General features: G+C 34.1%; 1 protein-coding gene across 2 annotated transcripts in view; it reads left to right on the top strand.

Annotated features, from left to right (window-relative positions):
- LOC126887634 (alanine--glyoxylate aminotransferase) overlaps nucleotides 1-24,282 on the top strand; it is a 39,757-nt gene extending 15,475 nt beyond the window's left edge. For both annotated transcript variants that reach the window (XM_050655243.1, XM_050655244.1), the window contains exons 3-8: nucleotides 9,046-9,238; nucleotides 13,045-13,210; nucleotides 18,648-18,803; nucleotides 23,125-23,220; nucleotides 23,275-23,520; nucleotides 24,062-24,282. In XM_050655243.1, coding sequence (XP_050511200.1) covers nucleotides 9,046-9,238; nucleotides 13,045-13,210; nucleotides 18,648-18,803; nucleotides 23,125-23,220; nucleotides 23,275-23,520; nucleotides 24,062-24,221 — 1,017 coding nt within the window. In that variant the 3' untranslated portion in view covers nucleotides 24,222-24,282. The remainder of the gene's footprint in view (nucleotides 1-9,045; nucleotides 9,239-13,044; nucleotides 13,211-18,647; nucleotides 18,804-23,124; nucleotides 23,221-23,274; nucleotides 23,521-24,061) is intronic.
- Nucleotides 24,283-25,417: the final 1,135 nt, after the last annotated feature.

Genomic DNA, 25,417 nt, shown 5'->3' with positions numbered 1-25,417 from the left:
TTATATCTGCTTGAAATTTTCTTTAAATTCTGGACCTAAAAATTATTACTTATAGCTTTTAGTCCTGTCGCCAGGGGGGGTACAACGGCTTCCTTTATTCAGATGGACTTACCCAAGTTTTTTTTTATTTATTTTGACCCGTAGAACACGAATTTTTTGGGTAACAGTTGATCCGGATGTCGGTAAGATTGTTATAAACAAAGAACTTGAGGAATTACATAACAGCGATTTCTCGCAAAACAAAACATTCTTTTGTATTTTTTGGGTAATTCTAAGCAAAAAATGTTCTTACAAGTTTTTTCGTAGGATGCCTAGTTTTCGAGATAAACGTGGTTGAACTTTAAAATATCGAAAAATTACAATTTTTGAACCCGAATAACTTTTGATTAAAAGAGAAAATAGCAATTCTGCTTAATGTATTTGAAAGTTCAAGTCAAATTATATCGGTTTTGATTATTTGCATTGCTAATTATTTTTTAAATGTTAAACTAAGCTATAAACACGTAGTGTTTCCCGTGGACAATACATGGGTTTTAATTCATGCTACGTAGAAATTGCCTCGCTTGTAGGTACTTGTACCTACTCTACCTACTCGTTCGATTTTAAATGGGAGATCATTGAAAACATTACTCAAACACTATGTGTTTATAGCTTTGTTTAACAATAAAAAAATAAATTTTTAGCAATTCAAATAATCAAAACCGATATAATTTGACTTGAACTTTCAAATACGATAAGCAGATTTGCTATTTTTTTTTTAATCAAAAGTTATTCGGGTTCAAAAATTACAATTTTTCGGTTTTTTTAAAGTTCAACCGCGTTTATCTCGAAAACTATTCATCCTACGAAAAAACTTGTAAGAACACTTTTTGCTTAGAATGACCCAAAAAATACAAAAAAATGTGTTGTTTTGCGAGAAATCGCTGTTATGTAATTCCTCAAGTTCTTTGTTTATAACAATCTTATCGACATCCGGATCAACTGTTACCCACCCAAAAAATTCGTGTTCTACGGTTCAAAATGCATAAAAAAACTTGGGTATGTCCATCTGAATAAAGGAGGCCGTTGTACGCCCCCTGGCGACAGGACTATTTACTGTTAGTAAAAAGTATCTTCAATAACTACGTTAACAAAATAAGATATACCACGTAAGAGAAGTACAGCGATAACAGTATCTACTTTTATAGGCCTGGATCCCGCGTACCAAAAAAAGTTTAATCATAGCTAGCTAAAATTTTGTTAATAACTTAACGGTGCCTAGTCGGACAAACTTTGATACATGGGAACACTGGAGCAGGGGAAGTTTTAATTCTGGAACGTGATTTTCATTGTGGAACTTGACATCCTGACAAGTTTATGATTGTGAAACCTGGTAGGTTGTTTTTAGTATATTCAATCTTTATATAATATATGAACAAATGTTTGTCCGACAAATATGTTAGGCATTTTAATAAGTCCGACACGTAGAATATGTCAAAGGAATTATGTTGGTAATATATCAGTAGTCTGATTTTTGGATGAGAGTTTAATTGAAAGGTAACAAATCAATTGGAAGTTGTGTCCGACAAAATACATGATACGTTTGCGTAGTTTGACGTTCGAAACCTGTAACCTGTTTCATAGTTAAAACTTCCCCCTGATCCAGTGTTCCCGTGCATCAAAGTTTGTCCGACTAGACACCGTTAAGCTATTAACAAGTTTTCAGCTTGCTATTAATAAACTTTTTTTTGGTGCGCGGGATCAAGGCCTATTATGTGAGCTTCACACTCCGGCCGAAGTCGATCGAGGTTCAACAAGTACGAGAGTGTAGACGGCCACCTTGTGCAACTTTGCCTCGCTTCGTTCTACTTCCGTTCTCTGTCGGTCTGGCGCGGCCGAGTCAATGGGATCTTTGTCGGTATCGCACCGCTTGAATGTATTCCTCGCGAAGTAGAACGAGTGTGTAGAGAGATACTTCGGACTTCGGTCAACTTTGGCGAAGTAACTTCGCCGAGAGTGTAAAGCCCGTTTTAGGTTAATATACGAATTAGAATGCAATTACATTTTTTGCATTTAGTTACGATATTCCATTCCATAGAATACTTGCCCATTTTCACACAATAAACATTTAATGTCACATTTTTTCAAATTTAAATTTTAACCTTGAAACTGATTTTTATAAAGTTTTTTTAATTGGCATAGGAAATTGCCATACAGCCAGACACAACATGCTAATATTTTCTAAATAATAGAAAGATTGTCTTGTATAATATAAAACTACAATATAAATTCCAAATTTAGTAGCATTACAAATTTATTTTCTCTCTCCAGGCCCTTTGCAAGAGTAGTTTAATAGCTATGTTGTTGTGGTTGGGCAAGCTTCTAACAACTTTGGTTGAATATTGTCAGGGCCGGCTGCTTTAAGCGGTTTCAGTTTTTCCATGGCCATTTCTTTTTTGCGTTGTTGGTTCATTAGAGTTAATTCTTAATTTGTAGATATTAGGATTTATATTTTTTTACATCTTTTGGTAGTATTGGGACTGCACCAGAGGCGTAGCGTAGTGGCGGCGGCAGGGGCGGCCCGCCCCAGCAGCACTTTTTAGGGGGCGGCAAAATTTAACAATAAATAATGATGGATTTAATACTTGGTGGAAATTAAATCCTAAGGTTTCAAGTCACGAATCAAGTGCATTACACATCCAAAATTATTGCAAATGGAAGGAGTTGGAGAGCAGGGGCTACAAAAAGGACATACTATTGACAAAAAAGAGCAAGATATAGTGGCAAAGAAAAATAAAGAAATGGCAGGAAATTCTTATCAGAATGTTTGATATTATAAGATTCCTTGCCAAACAAAATTTGGCTTTATGTGGACATATAGAAAACGACACCATTTAATTGCAAAGTACGATCCTGTACTTCGTGAACATCTTGTAAGGTCTAAAATGTGTGGCAAAATTTCAATCACTTATATGTCACCACAAATACAAAACGAATTTATTGCCATTTTGGGAAATAATGTTTGCCAACATATCATCGGACAAATAAAAAAGGCTAAAGTAATATTCAATTATATTCGACAGCACTCCAGCTCCTTCTCATAAAGATCAAACAAGTCAGATATTGAGATACGTAGTAATTAAAAATCAGGAAGTAAAGTAATGGAATCTTTTGTAGATTTCATTGAAAATAAAGACAAAACTGCTGTAGGAATTTCAAAGATGATTTTGGACAAGATTCAAGCTGATGGCCTAGCTAGATATAAGCAACTGTAGAGGCCAAGCATTGCTGTTATGGCTGGAAAATATTCAGGAGTTCAGCAAAGAATTCAAGAAATAAACCCTAAAGCTGAATTCGTACCTTGCTCAAATCATTCGTTAAACCTAGTTTGTTTACACGCTGCCTCAGTTGAGGTGGATTCAGTAACTATTTTCGGCACTTTAGAACGTTGCTATTCTTTTTTTCCTCATCGACACATCGTTGGGAAGTTCTGATAGCGCAGCTTCAGGCAAAAGCGTAAAAAGGGTTCAAGACAAGCAGTGGGGTGCAAGAGGCGATGCCGTAAATGTGACATGGCATCATTACAATGGCATTCTCGTCACTTTAAAAAAAAGTGACAAAAGCAGGTGAAAACTTAAACACTAGGACAGATGCAGGTGCTTTACTAGTTTCGATGCAGTCATTTTCCTTTCTTTGTTTTTTGGGCCTGTGGCAACCAGTGCTACATGAAGTGAAAAAATATGCACAAAAATATTTACAAACAAGGGGACTTGACATAAGATTGTGCGCTCAGAAAGTAAATGCTTTGCAGATGATATTGACAGAGAAAAGAGAGGAATGGGCAAATGGCGTTGTAGGTTATGCAAAAAATATGTGTGAAGAACTTGGAATTTCCATAAAACCTCGGAGGCGCATAACAAGAAAGCATATTTTTGATGACGGATGACGGAACTAGAGATGCTAACCTGTTTTGTGAAAATGAGTTGGGAAGAAAGCTGTTTTCGTCGTCAGATAGAGTTATTGTAGAAATTCGTGAGCATTTTTAACAGCTACAGAGTTTAACGGATAAGTTTGCTTATCTAACGTCGGCTATATTATTAAATCCAGACAACACTGAATGTAATCTAGACTACGCATCTGACGAAATTGACGAGAAGGAATTCAAGCTGGAAAGACTTCGACTGCGGACTTTCGTTGCTGCTACACGCAACGAAAATAAATTGATTAATGCAGACTCACTTGAATTATTTGAATTTATTGTTAAATCCAAGCTGGAAGATACTTTGCCAATATATTAATAATGTTCCGAATATTTTTCACAGTTTCTATAAGCAATTCCAGCTGTGAGAGAAGTTTTTCAAAATTGAAATTGATTAAAAATTATTTAAGATCGACAATGAGTACTCTAACTAATTTGGATATTTTGTCTATTGAACAAGAGGTGTGTGATGCGATAGACATCGACGGTGCAATAAAAGGCTTTACTCTTAAAAAAAGTAGACGTATAAATTTTTAATTAAAGACGGAAGTTTTTGTTTTTAATTCTAACAAATACTCATATTACTTTTCAATAAAAATATAACATTATAGTGTCGTTCTAATTCTAATTAAAAATTTGTTTTATTTAATCTTGTCGATCGCCAAGATGTACCTAATTTTAAGTGATAGGTACCTAAGTTGTATCAATGTATCTAATTGGTTAAAGTAAAAGAATTTTTATATTAATACACGTGATTGTAAAACTTAGATAAACTTTTTTATTTAAAATCTAACCTGTATAATGCAAAATAATGATGACTGTTCTCGCCGAAAAGTTCTCTATAATTAATGTATGTAATGTATAATATACATTAAATTAAAATACCTGAATAAGAGGGCGGCAAAATTGTCTTCCGCCCCGGGCAGCCGACACTCACGCTACGCCACTGGATTGCACTTTGAAAGTCTTCTTCTTCTTCAGATGCAAATCCACTAATAGTTGTTAGCTATCACATTTTCCATTAACACTCTGTTTCTTGCAATGTGTATCACAGATTGTATCTCGATAATCGCTGTCCATTGCCTTATGTTTCTGAGCCTTCAATTTTAGCCTCGATTATAAGTTTAAGGAACTAGTACTTTTCGTTTCGCATGGTGTGACCCAGATACGCCGTTATCCTTTTCTTGGTGGTTTCGAAAAGTTGGCGTTCTTGATTGATTCTTTTAGGACATCTACATTTATTACATTACTTTCGCCGTCCATGGTATCTTTAGCATACGGCGATAAAGCTACATTTTGAAGGCTTCTAATCTGTTTATATCCCTCGTTTTGGGTGTCCAACCCTCTACGCCATATAGCAGCCCCGACCATACGGTCCATACGTAGCATTTAGTAAACCTTAATCTTAGTTGAAGATTGAACTCTGAACAGGTCAGTACCTTCCTGAATTTTACGAAAGCTTGTCGAGCTTACTCAATGCGACATTTTGCTTCCCTATCCGATGTCCAGTCTTCAAAAGGCCACGTTGCCTGGTATTTAAATTTTCTCACTCTTTCAGTAGACTTGGTATTCAGTGTTATGGGGGAGTTATCAAGTGCATTTAAGTTTTTGGAAATAATCATGTATTTGATCTTTTTGGTATTAATCTCTAATCCCATTCGCTTACTGTATGCTCCGATTTATAGTGACCACTTGTTGAAGATCGACTATGTTGTCACAAATTAAGACACCATCATCCCTGCATCTTCTAAATACTCTTGAAATATGGCTTCCGAATAAATATTAAATAAAAGAGGGGAAAGCACACATCTCTGTCGAACACCCCTTCTTATATGTATAGGTTTGGATAGAGAATTGTCTATTTTTAATTGTGCCGTTTGGTACCAGTAACCATGTTGGAAATCCATGTAACAATCATATATGTGTCTGTATTTGCGTATGTTTTTTATTGTGTTTTGTTTGTCTTTATACATAAACAAGCTGAAAATGCGAGCATTATCATAACGAAAACTTTGTTTATTTACGTATTTAAATTTATAATATGGACAATTGCTATTATGAAAAGTTGTTTAGAATTAAAAATTATTAAAAATTAATGTGCAATTATATCATTCTAAAAAATAAAAATGTATACCACTTTTATTCAGTTGCAATGCGAAGGCAAAACAATCTTACTTTTCAATTAGAATACGGAGTGCAGTCCAGTCCCTTGAATCGCGATTTTCGGCTCTTATTGGAGCCTTCATCGGAAGGAACGTAGGCACTGTTCTCCATATTTTAACTGATTCGCATCGAGAGTTTTTCCCACCCATTGCAACTGAAGTGATGATAGTAGGTGGCTAGCGCCATCTGGCATTGAAAGACGAAGTAGTTTTCAATCCTAATAGTAAATTATTAATATTGAAAATATTAAAAATATTACCAAAAAGATTTTTAAATTGAAAACTTATTGGTACACTTTCCTGGCGACACCTCCAAGACTTCTACAATTTGCAAGTCAAATGAATGCTGCAGTGAAGACGAGAGGGAAGGACTGCAGCATCCATTTGACTTGCAAATTGTAGAAGTCTTGGAGGTGTCACCAGGAAAGTGTACCAATAAGTTTTCAATTTAAAAATCTTTCAGTAATATTTTTAATATTTTCAATATTAATAATTTACTATTAGGATTGAAAACTACTTCGTCTTTCAATGCCAGATGGCGCTAGCCACCTACTATCATCACTTCAGTTGCAATGGGTGGGAAAACCTCTCGATGCGAATCAGTTAAAATATGGAGAACAGTGCCTACGTTCCTTCCGATGAAGGCTCCAATAAGAGCCGAAAATCGCGATTCAAGGGACTGGACTGCACTCCGTATTCTAATTGAAAAGTAAGATTGTTTTGCCTTCGCATTGCAACTGAATAAAAATGGTATACATTTTTATTTTATAGTCGTATTACTCCGTAGAGTAACTAGGTGCATTTTTCCGTTGGAACTTTACCAGCTGCAGACGGGGGATGTGAATTGCATAGTGTAGAATTTCTTTCCTCTCGTCTTCACTGCAGCATCCATTTGACTTGCAAATTGTAGAAGTCTTGGAGGTGTCACCAGGAAAGTGTACCAATAAGTTTTCAATTTAAAAATCTTTTAGTAATATTTTTAATATTTTCAATATTAATAATTTACTATTAGGATTGAAAACTACTTCGTCGTATATCATTCTAGTTTAAATGTTGTGAACTATAAAGGTACTTTACTTTTGATGGAAATTCATATTTTTTATATACCTCGCAAAAAATTAATAAAATTCGATATGATGGTTGCATCATAAATCTTAGACCATGAAGAGCTTTTTATGAAGAATAAGTTTTCTTCGTCAAATTAAAAATAAAAGTGTCAAAATAAATGAAAATGATGTTGGTATCCATAATTTCAGAAATATATTTTTCCATTAGAAGGATGTAATTGCATATATCAGAACATACTTTTTTTTATTCCAAACAACATTTCATAATAATATTGTGAAATAAATAAAGATAAACTAAAAGAAAAGAAAGGATGGTTTAGATTTGATTACAGTACAGCACCTCTACTATATGCTTATACGTATTTCGGAATAGCCGTTTCCTCATCGGAGCACCTGTGTAGAGGCACTGAACTGAAATAAAATCCTTTTATCCCTTCCGAGTAATTATCAAAATATTTACCAAAGATGCTACTAGCACCATCTATGAATCGAAAGTTGAGTCAGGAAATAAAATTCGAAATTATTAATCCTCTGAGCTTTTAAAGTTGGAAATAATAAAGCATAACAGAGTGGCGAAATGCTCGACAAGGGAAATCTAAAAATGCATTTCACGTCCTGTCATTCACCGTGATAATAATTTTAGCGAACTATTTCCCTTCATATCCACAAAAGTGAATAAAGTATAAACCAAAAGAAAAGAAAGGATGGTTTAGATTTGATTACAGTACAGCACCTCTACTATGTGCTTATACGTATTTCGGAATAGCCGTTTCCTCATCGGAGCACCTGGGTAGAGGCACTGAACTGAAATCAAATCCTCAAGCTCAGAGGATAAATAATTTCGAATTATATTTCCTGACTCAACTTTCGATTCATAGATGGTGCTAGTAGCATGTTTGGTAAATATTTTCATAATTACCCGGAACGGATGAAAGAATTTGATTTCAGTTCAGTGCCTCTACTCAGGTGTTCCGATGAGGAAACGGCTATTCCGAAATACGTATAAGCACATAGTAGAGGTGCTGTACTGTAATCAAATCTAAACCATCCTTTCTTTTCTTTTAGTTTATACTTTATTCACTTTTGTGGATATAAAGGGAAATAATTCGCTAAAATTATTATCACGGTGAATGACAGGACGTGAAATGCATTTTTAGATTTCCCTTGTCGAGTATTTCGCCACTTTGTTATGCTTTATTTTTTCCAACTTAAAAAGCTCAGAGGATAAATAATTTCGAATTTTATTTCCTGACACAACTTTCGTTAAATAAAGATATTTTTTACTGATGAAGTGTAGTACACTTGAGTCCAGGATTCTTTACCCGTGCGTCATCATTTAAAGCATACGCATAATAGCGGGTGGTGAACTAGAAAACGGGCCATAGGAAACTCAATGTAAAATTCTAAATTGTTGAATTACTGCTTCCCTAATTATTTTACATCAAAAGTTATGAGAAACTATTTGTAGAGGATTAAAATATGCATTAAAAAAAGTTAAAAGTGTTCATTTTTACGTACATTAGGTTTAATGAGTTTTTAGCAGTGTCTCCACTGTAGAATTATCTCGCTATCTAAAATTGGTCAAAGACCTTAAATTGAAGACCCGAGATGTAAGTTGAATTGGAGGTCGGTTATCTCGAATATGTTTTGAGATATCGAAATGCTGTTTTCAGATTTGGATTCGGGAGACAAAACTACATAGGGCTTCATCGGACATCAGCTCCAAGTATTGCAAGGACGACGACAAACAGATTTTGAGAATTTATAAACGAAAAAAAAAATTCGTTGAAAATATAGTACCTATAGACCTATAGATAATTTCGTTGTATTATTTTTCTTAAGACAAATTGATTTCCAGATTATGGACGAAATAAAAGAGGGTATTAAATACGTTTTTCAAACTAAAAACGAGACATCTTTGGCAATTAGTGCCAGTGGACACACTGGTATGGAGGCTATTTTGTGCAATATTTTGGAACCTGGAGATAGAGTTTTAATCGCTGTAAATGGTCTTTGGGGTTTAAGAGCTGCAGACATGGCTGAGAGATATGGTAAGCATAAATCCAAAACTACAGTTTGAGCTTCAACCATTTATCTATGTGATTAGCTGTCACATGTAAAACTTTTGACGTTTATTTATTATACAGGGTGTAACAAAAAGACAGGTCATAAATTAAATCACACATTCTGGGACCAAAAATAGTTCGATTGAACCTAACTTACCTTAGTACAAATAATGTGCACATAAAAAAGTTACAGCCCTTTGAAGTTACAAAATTAAAATCGATTTTTTCCAATATCTCGAAAACTATTAGAGACTTTTTATGACAGGAACATCTTTAAAAAAACAGTGAAATTTGTGCACCCATAAAAATTTTATGGGGGTTTTGTTCTTTAAACCCCCCAAACTTTTGTGTACGTTCCAATTAAATTATTATTGTGGTATACTCCTTCTCAGAGGCATCTTTCAGTGAGTCACAAGTGACAGAAAAAAGGTAGGTCCGTGATACATACACATTTATATTATTTATTCCAGTTGTTGATAGATGGCGCTATAATCGGAAAAAAAGATTTAGGTATTTACCCATTATTTACCTATTACATATCTACATGACTATAATTTAAAGTTGGTCTTTCAGTGTGTCATTAATGATTTAATATATTATTTTAAGAATTTAGAGAATCATAGCATGACATTTTAATTAAATCTGACAGTTGTCAGAATCGTATTCGTAATTTGGTATAAAAACAAATCAATTGTGTTTATTTCGTTTATAAAAAGGAACGTTCTTTGATTTGTATAGTCATAAATTGTACAGATTATAGTCGTATAAATAATACATATAAATCATTTTTTGTTCGATTATAACGCCATATATCAACAACTAGCATAAATGTTATAAATGACTTTATTCGCGGACGTACCTTTTTTTGTCACTTAAAACTTAATGCGTTAGAAAGAAATCGAAAAACTGTGACGCACTGAAAGATGCCTCTGAGAAGGAGTATACCATTAGCTAAACACAATGTTTCTAAAACTTTTTTGCCTCTTAGTATTTTTTCGATAAGTCAATTTTTTATCTTGGTGGAACGTTGGGGGGGGTTTAAGGGAACAAAACCCCCATAAATTTCACTGTTATTTTTTAATGATGTTCCTGTCATAAGAACGCCATATGTCGATTTTCAATAAAAATCTCTATAGTCTGTTTTTAAACCAAGAGGAGTAATTCAAATTTCCCGCGCCGTGAAGCTTGTTTGTAATTGGTGCAACCTCAGGCAAGTTTACTCCACTGCTTTCAAATTTTGACACTAATGACATTTATAAAACTTTGACACTATTGGCATTTTATAGGTTAATTAAGTTATATAAGCGATATTTTATATTTTCTGCGATATTCCTTTAATTATTAGATATTTTGTCTGTTTTTATATACAAAAAACAGTTGTTTTGAGAACTCTTTAGTGACGTATTAGTATAATATAATATTTATGGATTACCGTCAAAGGCCGATGATCAACCAAAAAAGAAGATGTATTTGGTGATATTTTTAGTGACTTTCTTGGGTGTGAATATGTCTTTTTAGTTTACTCCTCTTTGTTTAAAAACAAAGCTTAATAGTTTTCGATATATTGGAAAAAATCGATTTTCATTTTGTAACTTCAAAGGGCTTTTTTATGTGCACATTTTTACTAAGGGGATTTAGGTTCAATCGAACTATTTTTGGTCCTAGAATACGTGATTTAATTTATGACCTGCCTTTCTGTTACACCCTTTATACTGCGCAGCATAAGTTAGGGATATTGTCAATAAACTAGAAAAAACTTATTCACTTAATTATTATTATCTTTTAAATTAAACATATTTTATAGTTACTTACAAAAGTTATTATTCCCGCCAAAAAATATACAGTATGGTGCAAATGAAAGGAATACATTCGTTTTTCCTAAGTCGGCAACTTTAAGGAAAAATCCCGAAACAGGTCGATTTTTATTTTTAAATTATCATTTTTTGGCATATATATCATACTAGTGACGTCATCCATCTGGGTGTCATGACGTAATCGATGATTTTTTTAATGAGAAGGGGGGCATGTGCTAGCTCATTTGAAAGCATATTTACATACTTCCCTATTCAATAATATAAACATTAACATAATTATTTATACAGGGTGTACAAAAAACATTTTTTTATTGAATTAATTGGCACAAAAGAAGGTATGTAATTTATTTAATTCAAAACACATTTTACTGCTGTCAGATAACAGAAAGATATGTTTATTTGTCAAACCACTATATATCCTTTCCACCACCGCCGATTTTTCGGCTCTAAAACCTGCTTACTCTTCTGCTTCTATATTTTTGTACCTTCTTTTTCAACCTTCTTTGTATTTTGCCTCTGTCTCTGATGTTTCATTATCTCGAACGGTATTTGACCAGGGCCAGAGACATTTCCGTTCTTGAACTTGTTGCAGATTTCTGGTATAAAAGTTTTCTATTACCTCCAACTAAGTAACGAGTAAGGTAACCGCAGTTTTTGTTTTTTATTTGATTCAGAGTTGGACCATCAGCTCCAGATAGCTATTTCTGCATCTATGCGTCCTCAGTGGAGCTATGCAGTCACAACTCTAAACCAAACATCAACACCCTGCCCATTTAAAGGAAAATATCGCGATGCAATGATTCCACTTTTGAGACGCAAAACAGCGAAATCTCTCGTAATACAAGGAAGACGTAAAGTTTACTACATTTAAGTCCGGTTTTACCAACAACAAATAAATCAATGAGTAGTTATTCATCTAATAAAATTTATTAGACGTTTATATTTTTATTTTGTTTCAATATAATTTTGATAATTTAAAGTTAAACTGGCGAATTTACTTTCTTGTAGATATTTACAGCGAGATTAACTTGCCAATTAATCCGAAGAATTAATATTTATTTGATAAATCAATAAAATAAGTCTCATTTGACGTTAGTAAAATGGAGAAATGTCAGTTTATTGGTCAAATAACTTTAATCATAGAATAAACTACTATTTGTCGTTGGTAAAACCGGCCATAAAACAATTAAAATAATTGAAATAAAAATAAAAAACAGTATTTTAAATCCAAGACTTTTCGTTAAGAAACTGCTTTCTGGCTGCATCCCGTATCTCTGGCTTTTACAATATATAAGCACAGAGACGACGAATATAGAAGAAAGCAAATAAAGGACACTGGCCACGTATTTACCTTCTTTTCGTCTAGGAAAAGGACCGAAAGACAGTTTCAAGTACTCAAATATGAGTACAGAAGAAAAAGGTAAAGGCAGTTTTTGTTTTTTATTTGATTCACAGTTAAACCACCATCTCCAGATAGCTATTTCTGCATATATGCGTCCTCAGTGGACAGGGGTGTCATTTGAGCGTCCAGGGGGGGTCATTTGCCCCCCCTGGCCCCGAAAAAATGACTGAAATTTACAAAAAATACATCAATATTCATCATAACATCATATATAATGTATTGTATATATAGTGCTTGCCCCCCCCCCCCAAACAAAATTTCAAATGACGCTCCTGTCAGTGGAGCTATGCAGTCACAACTCTAATCAACACCCTGCCTATTTAAGGGAAAACATCGCGATGCAATGATTCCACCTTTGAGACGCAAAACAGCGACATCTCTCGTAATACGAGGAAGACGAAAATCCCTAGATACAAAGTGTATCTAGAAGAAAATAACGCGTGTTACTCCGTCTTTTTAGTCAAAGTCAAAATAAAATCTGAATATCGTCCAATGGAAGATGAGGGGTAATTAAAAATCATGGTCTACTGTAGATAAATATTCTATAACTAATACAAAATATTCTTTTGTTTCAGGTGCTGTGCCAATTAAAATGTCTACCTTACCAGGTGACAATTTCAGTTTCACTGAAATCGAACATAATTTAAAAAAATATCTTCCTAAATTACTTTTCATAGTCCAGGGAGAAACGTCTACTGGAGTTCACCAGCCAATAGAAGGACTTGGTGATCTTTGTCACAAGTAAGAATATTATTTTTTTTTTATTGGTATCCAATTTTTCTTATTTAAAGCACGCCTCAGCGTGTTTAAATTCAACTTTCAAATACGCGCGTGTTTTAAAGTTACCATGACAACATCAACAGTTTTAAATATTGATCTCACCTGATAGACCAGGGCGCATCTGTAAAAATATTAGTACATTTGGACGTTGAGAGGTGACTTAAATTTTTTTGCAGAAATTGCTTGAAAATAACTCAAATAATAATATTTGAGTTATCCTCCCTCTCAAAAAGGTCCGGAACATTGTTTAAATAATCAAAATGTCAAAAAATGAAGGAAAAATTCGATTTTTTTCTTCGTTTTTTGATTATAACTTTAAAAGTATTTATTTCTGAGAAAAGTTGTACTGACATAAAAGTTGCATAATTAAATTTCCTACAATATAGAGTTGGTTAAAAATTTAAAAAATAGTCCCCTTGTTGCAAAATAGCAATAATTCCGAAAAACCCATACATTAGGACCTTCATATTTCACCCAGAAAAACTATATGATACAGTAAAAAACCACTGTAAACATTAAGATCGGTTTAATAGATTTTGCAATCCAGCTTTCGCAAAAAAAAATCATTTTTTCAAAATGTTACAGGACTGAAAATAAAGCAGATAGCAAGTTGAAATTTTTTTTGTGCATAGAAGTGTACTGTACCTTTCATTTGCAAGTTGCAAAATTAAAATCGATTAACTACCACGGCGTCAGGATTTTTTTTAAATAAACATTAATTATTGGTGCTACGCGCAGGACAGCGGATAGTTTGCTCTGATTAGGCATTCCAATGACCTTTGATAATGATTGATACATTTTAATTTTTATTACATTTCGATATAAATAAATAAATCTGTTTATTGCAAAATAAAAACACATAATCTATCCTTTGAAATAACACTTTTTTTAACAAAAATTTTCTTTGTTCATATATTTTAACTTAGAGAATAAAAGTTTATTATTTTTAAACATATGCAATTGTTTAAACAATATTTCACAAACAAATAATCAAATTAATTTGATTTTTGTGGAATTAAAATATTAAAATACAACAAAATATAGAGTAAGAAAATAATATATTAGATAAAGATTGGAAGAAATTTTGGTGGAAATCAGCTTGTGTGAATCGAACACTGCTGTCCTGCGCGTAGCACCAAAAATTAATGTTTATTTAAAAAAATTCCTCACGCCGTGGTAATTATTCGATTTTAATTTTGCAAATTGTAAATGAAAGGTACAGTACACTTCTATAATCAAAAAAAATTCAGCTTTATTTTCAGTTCTGCAACATTAAAAAAAATAATTTTTTTTGCGAAAGGTGGATTGCAAAATTTATTTGGCAAATTCTAATAAACCGATCTTAATGAAATTTACAGTGTAGTTTTAATATATCATTAAGTTTTTCTGGGTAAAATATGAAGGTACTAGGTGTAGCATAAATGGTTGAAAAACGTAAAATGCAAATACTTATTTTAGTATGGTCTTTTTCGCAATTATTGCTATTTTGCAACAAGGGTGACTATTTTTTAAATTTTTAACCAACTTTATATTGTAGGAAATTTAATTACGCAACTTTTAAGTCAGTACAACTTTTCTCAGAAATGAGTAGTTCTAAAGTTATAATCAAAAAACAAAGAAAAAAATCGAATTTTTCCTTCATTTTTTGACATTTTGATTATTTAAACAATGTTCCGGACGTTTTTGAGAGGGAGGATAACTCAAATATTATTATTTGAGTTATTTTCAAGAAATTTCTGCAAAAAAATTTAAGTCACCTCTCAACGTCCATCTCAAAACAGATGCGCCCTGGACTATGACAAGAGTACATAAATTGTACCGTCAAATAAATAAAATATGCAAAATTGTAACAAATGTTTCAAAAGCTTTATTCAAATATTGTCAAAAATAAACATCTTAATCTTTTAAATGAATGTGAAAATTACAGTTGGTATTGTTTGAAATATTTATTTATACTTCCGTTTTTTAAATCAGAGGAAATGTTGTTCAAATTAATACTACCGACATTCTCGGAAGCCAATGAGGTTGTACTTCCATTAATGGCACTCCCAATAATGTTTAAACATTCTTCTTATTGGTAATACTCTCTTCAACGTAACCACATCTGCCAATTTCCATCCTACTTGTGGTTGGATTTAATCTATTGTTATGCCACTGTTCGCCATAATTGTAGCGGATGGACGTCGAAATTTTAGATAACGTGCTATTTGCAAGGGACATGATCCAAATATATTAATACCAACTACTTGATTGTGCACTCCCCTTTATCATACCGTAAGAAAACTCGATCTGCATTTACATTTTTGGAGCGCAATAATAAATACTTCTTCACCAAACGCACATAATTAATTGCATCGCTATCAGCAACTGTTAAACGCCGAGCCATTACAGTCTTAGATGGTCGGATAGTAATAAGCAATACGCTTCCTTCTTCCTTAATCTGCCTTCATGAATACATGCACTTTCACAAATGGTTTTAAATCGACCCCTTTGTTTATTTTCAACAGATTTTGCAATTTCGAATTGATAGACATTTCTGATCGACATTTTCTGAAAGTAAGCAAGCACAACTCGTTCATCTGTATCTGTTACCTTTTGCTCTTCCATCCTTTTAATGAACTTATCGTATTCTTTTTTATAAGCAACTTCCGATTTTTGCAGTATTAACCGCGATTTTGCTTTACTTTTAGTCATGATACTATAAATAACAAGATAATGTATTGCGCACCTCGAAGAGAAGGGAGTCGTGACGTAACTGGAGACCCAAGTTCGTAATGGTTCGTAATGCCCGAATGATGAATTGTTTGAATTGCTCGCGGTTGTATAGTCCAGGCTGTATGGTCGCCCCCGTTAGGTAAATTATTTCGATTCGATTTTTTTGCACAAACTTACTAAAAAAGAGTTCCTTATAACAAATCCACAGGGTGACAAGGTCAGAAAATTGTTTAAACGATTTTTTTAACCAAATTAAAAAAATTATTTTTTTTAATTCGTTCATTTTTTTAGATTTTTTGGGTCATTATAAGCAAAAAATGTCTCCTGTGATTTTTCTCTAAAATTTATTGTTGTCGAGTTGTACGCGATTTAATATTTGAAAAACGCGAAAATCGCCATTTCCAAGGCTTAATAACTCAGTTAAAAATTATTACTATGAAAGTTACACTCGGTTTCATAATCAATTAAAGTGGACTTTAAATTTTAAGTTGGTACCTTTATCAATGCAATTCATATGGGTAAATGTCAACTTTAAAGTGAACTTTAGTTTATGTTCACTTTAAGTTGATTATGAAACCGGTCGTTAGAAGGTGACCAAATCAAAGTTTAAACTCCACCCTACAAGATCCTGAAGAAATTTTTGTCATTATTTCATTAGTAAGCTGTTAATTTTAATTATTAACAAAGAGCGCTAACTACGTATAGACGGCCGTCAATAGTGAGTGCGAAAGAGATGCACCATTCCGACCGTCTAATGGTGCATCTCACTTGCACCCACATTGACGGCCGCCTTACTTAGCGCTCATGGTTAACAATTAAAAATAACAGCTCAGTAATAAAATCGTGACAAAATTTCTTCAGAATCCTATAGGGGAGGCTTTCAACTTTGATTCAGTTACTTTTTGACTTTCATAATAATAATTTTTAACCGCGTTATTAAGCCGTAAAAATGGCCATTTTTGCGTTTTTCAAATTTTAAATTGAGTATGTATAACTCAAAAACAGTCAATTTTAGAGAAAAATTACAAGAGACCTTTTTGGCTCATATAATGACCCAAAGAATCTAAAAAAAAGAATGTGTGTGTACTTTGTACGCACGTAAGAAGTTATACTTCTATTATATGATTTCAACGAAATTAATGTAACAGTTTATTTATATTTTATTTAAATATTAAACGAATTTTAATACTTACTACTTTCCAAAAATTTTTATTAAAACAATACGAAAAATTAAAAAAATAAAAGAATAAATCACACGCAAACACATTGAAAAATGAAACCAAAGAAATTATTTCTGAACAATTGTTGAGAAAATTTTAACTAAATACGTATTTTCTGAAAAAAATATAATAAATATACTTACAATCATAAAATGTATAAAAAAAAATAAAAAAAAATAAAAATTTGCATTGGGAATTGAACCTGCGTCTATCAGGTTTAGATTATTTTGAATTCACCCCACGCAGAATTTAACTACCGAGACATGTGAATGAAGTGAAAAGATATACCTAGCAACTAAACGTTTTAAAAAAATTTTGACAGTTTCTTATTCTGTTAGTTTAATCAAATAAGTTTGATTCTTATGGAATTAAAATACGACAAAATATAGACTAAAAAAGCAATATATTAGATGGAGATTTTTATTGGTAATCAAATTATGTAAATCAAAGCATTACCTACTAGCTAGGTAGGTACAATTTCCAAATATGTAGGTATTTACCTAATTTGTAATTTTTTATTACAATACTGAAACATTTACAATAAGGTACGTATCTGTTGCTTTTAAAAACTATTTAAAAAGTCACTACAATTATGACCTTGCTTTTTGTCACTGCCCTCACAACAATAAAAACTAAGTAGTATTATACACAACATTTTTTTTATCCAGAATCTCCATTTGAACAATTATTGACAGATGATTTTAATACCCAATCAGATCCCTCATAACGTTTTATACCATACTGTCGGTGTGCGCATGCGCCCAGCAAAATAAAAATTTACCCTCGTGCCTAAAGAAGTATAACTTCAAAAATTATACGAAGTGAATCAATTGATTTTTTGAATTTGTTTAAAAAATTGTTTAAATAATTTTCCGAACGCGACACCTCCCGGCACTCTGTGTATTTGTTATAAGAAACTCTTTTTAAGTGAGTTTGTGCAAGAAAATCGAATCGGAATATGTTACCTAACGGGGGCGACGATATAGTCTGGACTATAAGCTAACAACAACATGAATTTAAATTCCGGTCTCCAGTTACGTCATACGATGCGCGAACTCGGACATATTTGCGCTACGGGAAGCTATCTATACTTTTAGTCACTGTTAGAGCTCATTTTTAAGTAAAATACAACCAGTAATAACGATTAATCTTATGTGACTAATTTCAAATTCATTTTTGTTTTCCTTATTTCCATAACAACGAAAGATTTACTGATGTATATCACACATTCAACCATTTTACAATATTACCTTTTATTTTAATTTTTTTAAGTAGGTAATAAAACATGATTTCAAAGTGTACCAATAAAAAAATAACTTTTCGTTCGTATTCGTGGATAACCCGATGATCTTTAAAACACTTGCTCCATTTTCTAAAAATCACGCGTGTTTTAAAGACCTCAATATCCAGTTTAACACATACTATTTATTTTTTTTACAAATTAAAATGGTTGTTTCTGGTAGATACAACTGTCTTCTTGGTGTGGATGCAGTAGCTTCAGTTGGAGGAGTACCATTTTACATGGATAAATGGGGTGTGGATGCGGTTTACGCTGGCGTACAAAAGGCTATAGGAGCTCCACCAGGCTTAACGATTATATCGATTAGTAACAGAGCACTGTAAGTTCATATTTATCTAAATACACACTGATCAAAACGAAAAAGGAACCACTAACTTACTTTAATGTAAATTGTTTATTTCAGTAGGTAGGAACTTAAAAATGTGCGTCCACCCAGTAGACACATAAAGTTTTTATAAATGAAAGAAAAAAAAACAAGTTTCTCAACTTCGTTTTTCTTATATTCCGCCATCTTATATCTTTTTCCAGTACCTTTGGCGGCAGACGAACGAAAAACAAAAACAATATCCTGCCAACATCACAGATCACAAACAGAAATCTTATCTATACGTAAACATACGATGGGAACAAATAAAGGTTCTTCTCAGAACCAACTGACTAGAGATCTCGGACCGTGTATCCGAGTCTGTCACCTTAACATCGAGGGCATAAGCCAGGCAAAATGCCAATTGTTGCAAAAAATCCTACACGATAACGACATTGACCTGGTTGCCATACAAGAGACCCATACTGAAGACAAAGTCCAGCTTGATTTAAGGGGAAAGATACCTGGCTACGATTTACTGGGAGCCACCTATGATAAACATTACGGCGTCGCAACCTACATTCGCTGCAATATAGAAAATGGTTTCCTACTTTCTGCTTCCAATGAAAATAATATACATGAAGTAGTCACCAAGATTGGAGATATTACCGTAGTTAACATATACAAACCTCCAGCCACTACAATTGAACCCAGAAGTGCTAAAGACTCATCCACATCCTACTATATACATCGGCGACTTCAACAGCCACCACGAAATGTGGAAGTACACCACGAATGATGAAAATGGGGAGGCACTAGTAGAATGGTCCGAAGAGCAAAACACATATCTAGTTTTTGATGCCAAAGACAGAGGAACATTTAAATCAGCTGCATGGAGAAAAGAATATAACCCAGACCTATGTTTTGTCTCAAAAGATACCAATGACAGACCACTAACAACTGCGAGAAGTGTCCTTGCAGACTTCCCACATACTCAACATCGTCCGGTGCTTATCACCATCGGAATATCAATTCCAATAATTAGATCATATCCTCGACCCAGGTGGAATCTTAGAAAAGCAAACTGGAAGAAGTTCTCTGAACAACTAGACCGGACCTTGAGCTGGGTCCCTCCAACCAGCAAACATTATCAGAGGTTTGTGGGCGCAGTAATAAGCACTGCCAAGAAAACCATCCCTAGGGGGTATCGCAAAGAATATGTGCCTGGATGGACTGAAACATGTGAAGACTTATACACGAAGTTTCTCGAAAGTGGTGACCGAGAAATAGCCGATGAGCTTTTACACAACATCGATACAGCTAGACGCCAAAAATGGATAAAGACTGTCGAAAACCTTGACTTCAAAAAATCAAGCCGGCAGGCATGGTCCTTGTTGCGGAAAATTGGAGGAGCTAACCAGCTGGAATCCAGAGAGTCTAAAATGTCTCCTAACAAGGTTGCCTCCCATATAGTATCTCTATCCAGAGCTCCACGAGATCGAACACATACTACCAACGTGAAAAGAGACTTAAGGGCATTAAAACAAATGAACAGAACATACTCCGAATATTCAGCAAGAATACTTATTTCTGAAATCACACATGCGCTGAAAGAAATGAAATCAGGTAAAGCACCTGGCTTTGATGATATCCATCCAGAGTTCTTGATACACAGTGGTGCATACACGAAACAGTGGCTTGCAATGTTCTTTAATGATATACTTCAGTCAGGTAACATTCCTTTCTCACTTAAGCGAACAAAGATAATTGCCATTCCGAAACCGGGCAAATCAAACGATAAGCCAGAAAACTACCGCCCCATAGCTCTACTCAGCATGGTATATAAACTATTAGAAAAGCTTCTCCTCAACAGAATTAGTCACAGGATACTAGAAAATGTCCCCATTGAACAAGCTGGCTTCCGCCCTCATCGAAGCTGTACGGACCAAGTGCTGTCATTAACAACTTTTATAGAAGCTAGTTTTCAAAAGAAACAAAAGACAGCAACAGTATTTATAGATCTAACAGCAGCATATGATACTGTTTGGAGACAGGGATTAATATATAAACTGGCCCGCATTATCCCCTGCAGAAAGATAATTAACCTCATTGACAACATGCTGACCAACAGAGCCTTCCAGGTTATAATGGGAAAGGAGACGAGTAGACAGATGAAACTTAACAATGGTCTTCCACAGGGTTCTGTCCTTGCCCCTTTACTTTTCAGCCTCTATATTGCTGACATGCCTGAAACCGAATCTCGGAAGTTTGGATATGCTGACGACTGGACCCTTGCAACAAGCCACCAATCTTTAGAAACTACAGAAATCACTCTCACGAATGACTTATCCATCCTCAGCGAATACCTTAAGAAATGGAGACTACAGCCAAGTACTACAAAAACTGAAGTATCAGCTTTTCATCTAAACAACAAGTTGGCAAACAGAGAATTGCGAGTGTATTTTAATAACAAGCTGTTAAAACACAATAAATACCCTAAATACCTTGGGGTTACTCTAGACAGAACGCTCACATTCAGAGAACACCTGACGAAAACAGCAGCAAAATTGAAAACACGCAACAATATAATACAGAAACTCTGCGGCACTACATGGGGGTCCACAGCATCAACATTAAGATCCTCTGCTCTTGGCCTGATATATCCAGTGGCAGAATACTGTGCTCCAGTGTGGCTAAATAGCAGGCATACCCACCTGGTCGACACCCAACTAAACCGTACTATGCGTATGATAACAGGCACAATTAAGCCCACCCCTACAATGTGGCTACCTACCCTTAGTAATATAGCACCACCCAACCTACGCCGCGAACATGCATTGGTTAAAGAATATAACAAAATAATGGACAGTCGCCAGCTTCTAGTCCACAACGACATCCCCGATATTCTTGGAAACCGTCTCCGATCCAGGTTACCCCCTCTACAATCTGCTCAAGCGCTGCAGCAATCCAACTTTGACTTAAATACCCGATGGAGAGAAGATTGGGAAAGTAGGACAGATCCACATTACCATAGTCTACCGGACATCATAGGGAAACCTGGCGAATTTGAACGTCCCCATAAGATTTGGGCAGCCCTTAATCGAATTCGAACAAACTGTGGAAGATGCGCCGACTCCCTCCACAGATGGGGTAAACTCCCCTCGCCTTCTTGTGACTGCGGCGCTGCAAGACAGACGATCAGTCACATTGTTCAGGACTGCCCACGCAGAGCATACACAGGCGACCCTATAGACTTTGTAATGGCAACCGAAGGGTCAATCGAATATATAAAAAAATTGGACATCTGTTTGTGATGCATTGTATAATGCATAAATCTAAATATGTTCTGTGATATACTTAAGCCATACGCTAAATAAAAAATAAATTCCAGTACCTTTAATGTTTTATATGATTTTGTCAATTACTAAATTAAAAAGCAATGGGCTCAAGCTATTCCCTTGTCTGATTCCCGAGTTCATTTCTACTTCCGATGTTAGTTCATTCTCGACTTTTCGTTCTTCTGTATCTTGTCGATGACATCCTGTAGTTTATTGTAGAAGTCTTCGGTCTCCCCCTCGGGTTTACTTATATCTGGTGCGTAGACTGATATGATGTGGAGTTTAGTGTTTTCCATATTCAAAGTCGTCATCAGGATTCTATGGTTGATATATTCGATATTTTCTATGCTCTTTTCAAATTTCACGTGGATTATAAGGCCCACTTCTGAGCTAGCATAGTCTCCCTTGTCTTTTCCGCTGTATATGAGTAGAAAATCTTGGTATTTTTAAGTTCCTTTTCCTTTCCTTCTGGTTTCGGAGAGCGCGCATAAATCTATTTTGTGGGTGTTCATTTTTATTAGTATCTCTTGGTCTTTCTTTGTCCATGACGTAATGCTCCAGCATGCTATTCTTAATTCTTTATCCTTTTTCGTGGTCTTATTATTTGCTAGTCGTCTTGAAAAAATGTGTCTGTTCGATATCCGAGGCTTAGTGATCGGTTCTATGAGCATTTTCGTTTTTACCGTCGGTAGCCTCACCCTCGACCCCTCCTCCTTTATCCGGGCTTGGGACCGGCAACCCGCTGCTGAGCTACTCAGTCCATCCAACAGTGGGCAGGCGGAAACGGGTAGCCAAATAGATCTAAATGAATATTTTAATTTTATTCCACAGTTAGGTTCTGTAAACATAAGTTTTATTTTTACTGCTGCTAGAGTACTTGTTCAAACTAAGGATATACGTCTTTACCTCTCACATTGCCTCAACTACTCCAGACTAAATTTTTGCTAATACAGTATATAAATTTGTTTGCACCCTAAAATAATCAACATATTTTTTAGAATGCACATATATGCGAGGAACACTCCAATCAAAGTTTATTACTGGGATATGAAAGTTCTAGGCCAACAGTGGAACTGCTACAATAATGTTCGACCGTAAGTATTTTTATCTTAAAAATGTTGTAATATTGCAGAAATGTATACTTTAAGATACCACCATACAACCAGTTCCAGTCTTCTATGTAGTCTACGTGAAAGTTTATCTATAATAGCCGAAGAAGGATTGACAGAGTGGCAGAGGAAACATGATGAATGCTACCAAAGACTGAAGAAGGGAATTGAAAATCTAGGATTAGAATTTTTTGTTAAAGATGAAAATAAAAGGTTGAAAACGGTTACATCTGTTGTTGTCACAGATTTTGATTGGAAAAAACTTGTGAATTATGCCATGAACAAGTAAGTATTTGGGTCTACTTATCATAGACAAGGTTTGTTCCAACTCGATACAAAACCGTTCTTGAACGGTTGGTTACGAGTATGCGCAGTAACGAAAAGTGTGTTACTGCGCTTAATTATTCGTCATTGCGCATGCGCGTAACGATTCAAGAATGGTTTTGTATCGAGTTGGAACAAACCTTTCTAATACCTAAACTACGCGCTGCAGTCTAAAACTATACGACCAGTGCAATAGAAAAAAATAACTGTATTTGTTTAGACATCTTTTTCTAATCGGCGGGGTTTACCTATCCAATGACGTTGGATATATCGACCAAGTGACTTTCCCACTGCTGCCAATTTGATAAACTTCGCCGATTAGAAAGTGATGCCTATACCTAATAGGTACAGTTATTTTTCTTTGTCGCACTAGTAGCATTGTTTTAGATTGCAGGCCCAGTATAGGCATTAAGTCTATGGGTGTACTATGATTATGCGTTACTAGAAACGTTATCGTACATTTAAAAGCGTAAAGAAAATATGATTAATCGTTTATTTTCAGATATAATGTTGAAATAGCAGGTGGACTAGGACCGACTGCTGGAAAAATTATTCGAATTGGAATTATGGGATATAACGCCAAACCTCAAACCATCGACTTTTTTCTCAAAGTTTTGAAGGAATCTCTTGAACATGCTAGAAGAAATGATTCAAAATTGTAAATAAAATGTCTTGTTGAATATTGTAAAATTCTATATAAAATAAAAATACGATCCTAATATTGATGATCTCTTTTCCTTTTCTGATTTCGTTTATACGTTTCTGATGAAACAGCCACTAATAGCAAGGTTTATAGATGCAATAATCTATTAACCTTGCACTTATAGAGCTTTTCATCGATTGTCATTTGTTTCGAGCTTTTGTCATATTATTATGTTGTATAATCCATGATACTATAAATAAAGTATTATAGTATATGTATATACAGTGAGCACGTAAAGGTTGGAATAAATTCATTTTCTCGAAAATGGACGATTTTGGAAAAAATCCTGAAACAGGTCAATTTTTATTTTTAAATTACGACTTTTTGGCATATATCATACTAGTGACGTCACCCATCTGGGCGTGATGACGTCATCGATGATTTTTTTAAATGGGAATAGGGTTCGTGTGATAGCTCATTTTAAAGGTAATTTAATTATTTATTCAGTAATATAAACATTTATATAATTATTTGTACAAGGTATCCAAAAAAAAATTTTTTAATTAAATTTATTGACATAAAAACAGGGGCGTCCAGGGGGGCATTTGCCCCCCTGGCCCTGAAAATGACTGAAATTTACGGAAAATACATCAATATTCATCATAACATCATGCATATATAATGTATTGTATATATAGTGCTTGCCCCCCCCCCCCCAAACAAAATTTCAAATGACGCTCCTGCATAAAAAGAAGAATTCATGTAATTTATTTAGTCCAAAATACATTTTACTGCTCTCAGAAAACAGAAAAAAATGTTAATTTGAAAAATAATCGTTGCTTTTCGCTTAAATTAAATGTTCAAACTGTCAAGAGGAACGTGGGTGGTGGCTTTAATATTGAATTTTAGCAAAAAACAATATTTATTTGTCAAATATACATTATTTCCTATTTTCTGATAGCAGTAAAATGTATTTTAAGTAAAATAAATTACACACATTCTTCTTTTTATGTCAATAAATTTAATTAAAAAAATTTTTTTTTGGACACCCTGTATAAATAATTATTTTAATGTGTATATTATTGAATAGAGAATTGAATTACCTTTCAAATAAGCTATCACACGACCTCTATTCTCATTTAAAAAAGTTATAGATGACGTCATCACGCCCAGATGGGTGACGTCACTAGTATGATACATATGTCAAAAAGTCCC

The sequence above is a fragment of the Diabrotica virgifera genome, chromosome 7, assembly GCF_917563875.1.
Source record: "Diabrotica virgifera virgifera chromosome 7, PGI_DIABVI_V3a".
In the NCBI taxonomy this organism is placed as follows: Eukaryota; Metazoa; Arthropoda; class Insecta; order Coleoptera; family Chrysomelidae; genus Diabrotica; species Diabrotica virgifera.
Note: the sequence above shows the minus strand (reverse complement) of the source record. Positions and strands in the feature narration are given on the sequence as shown.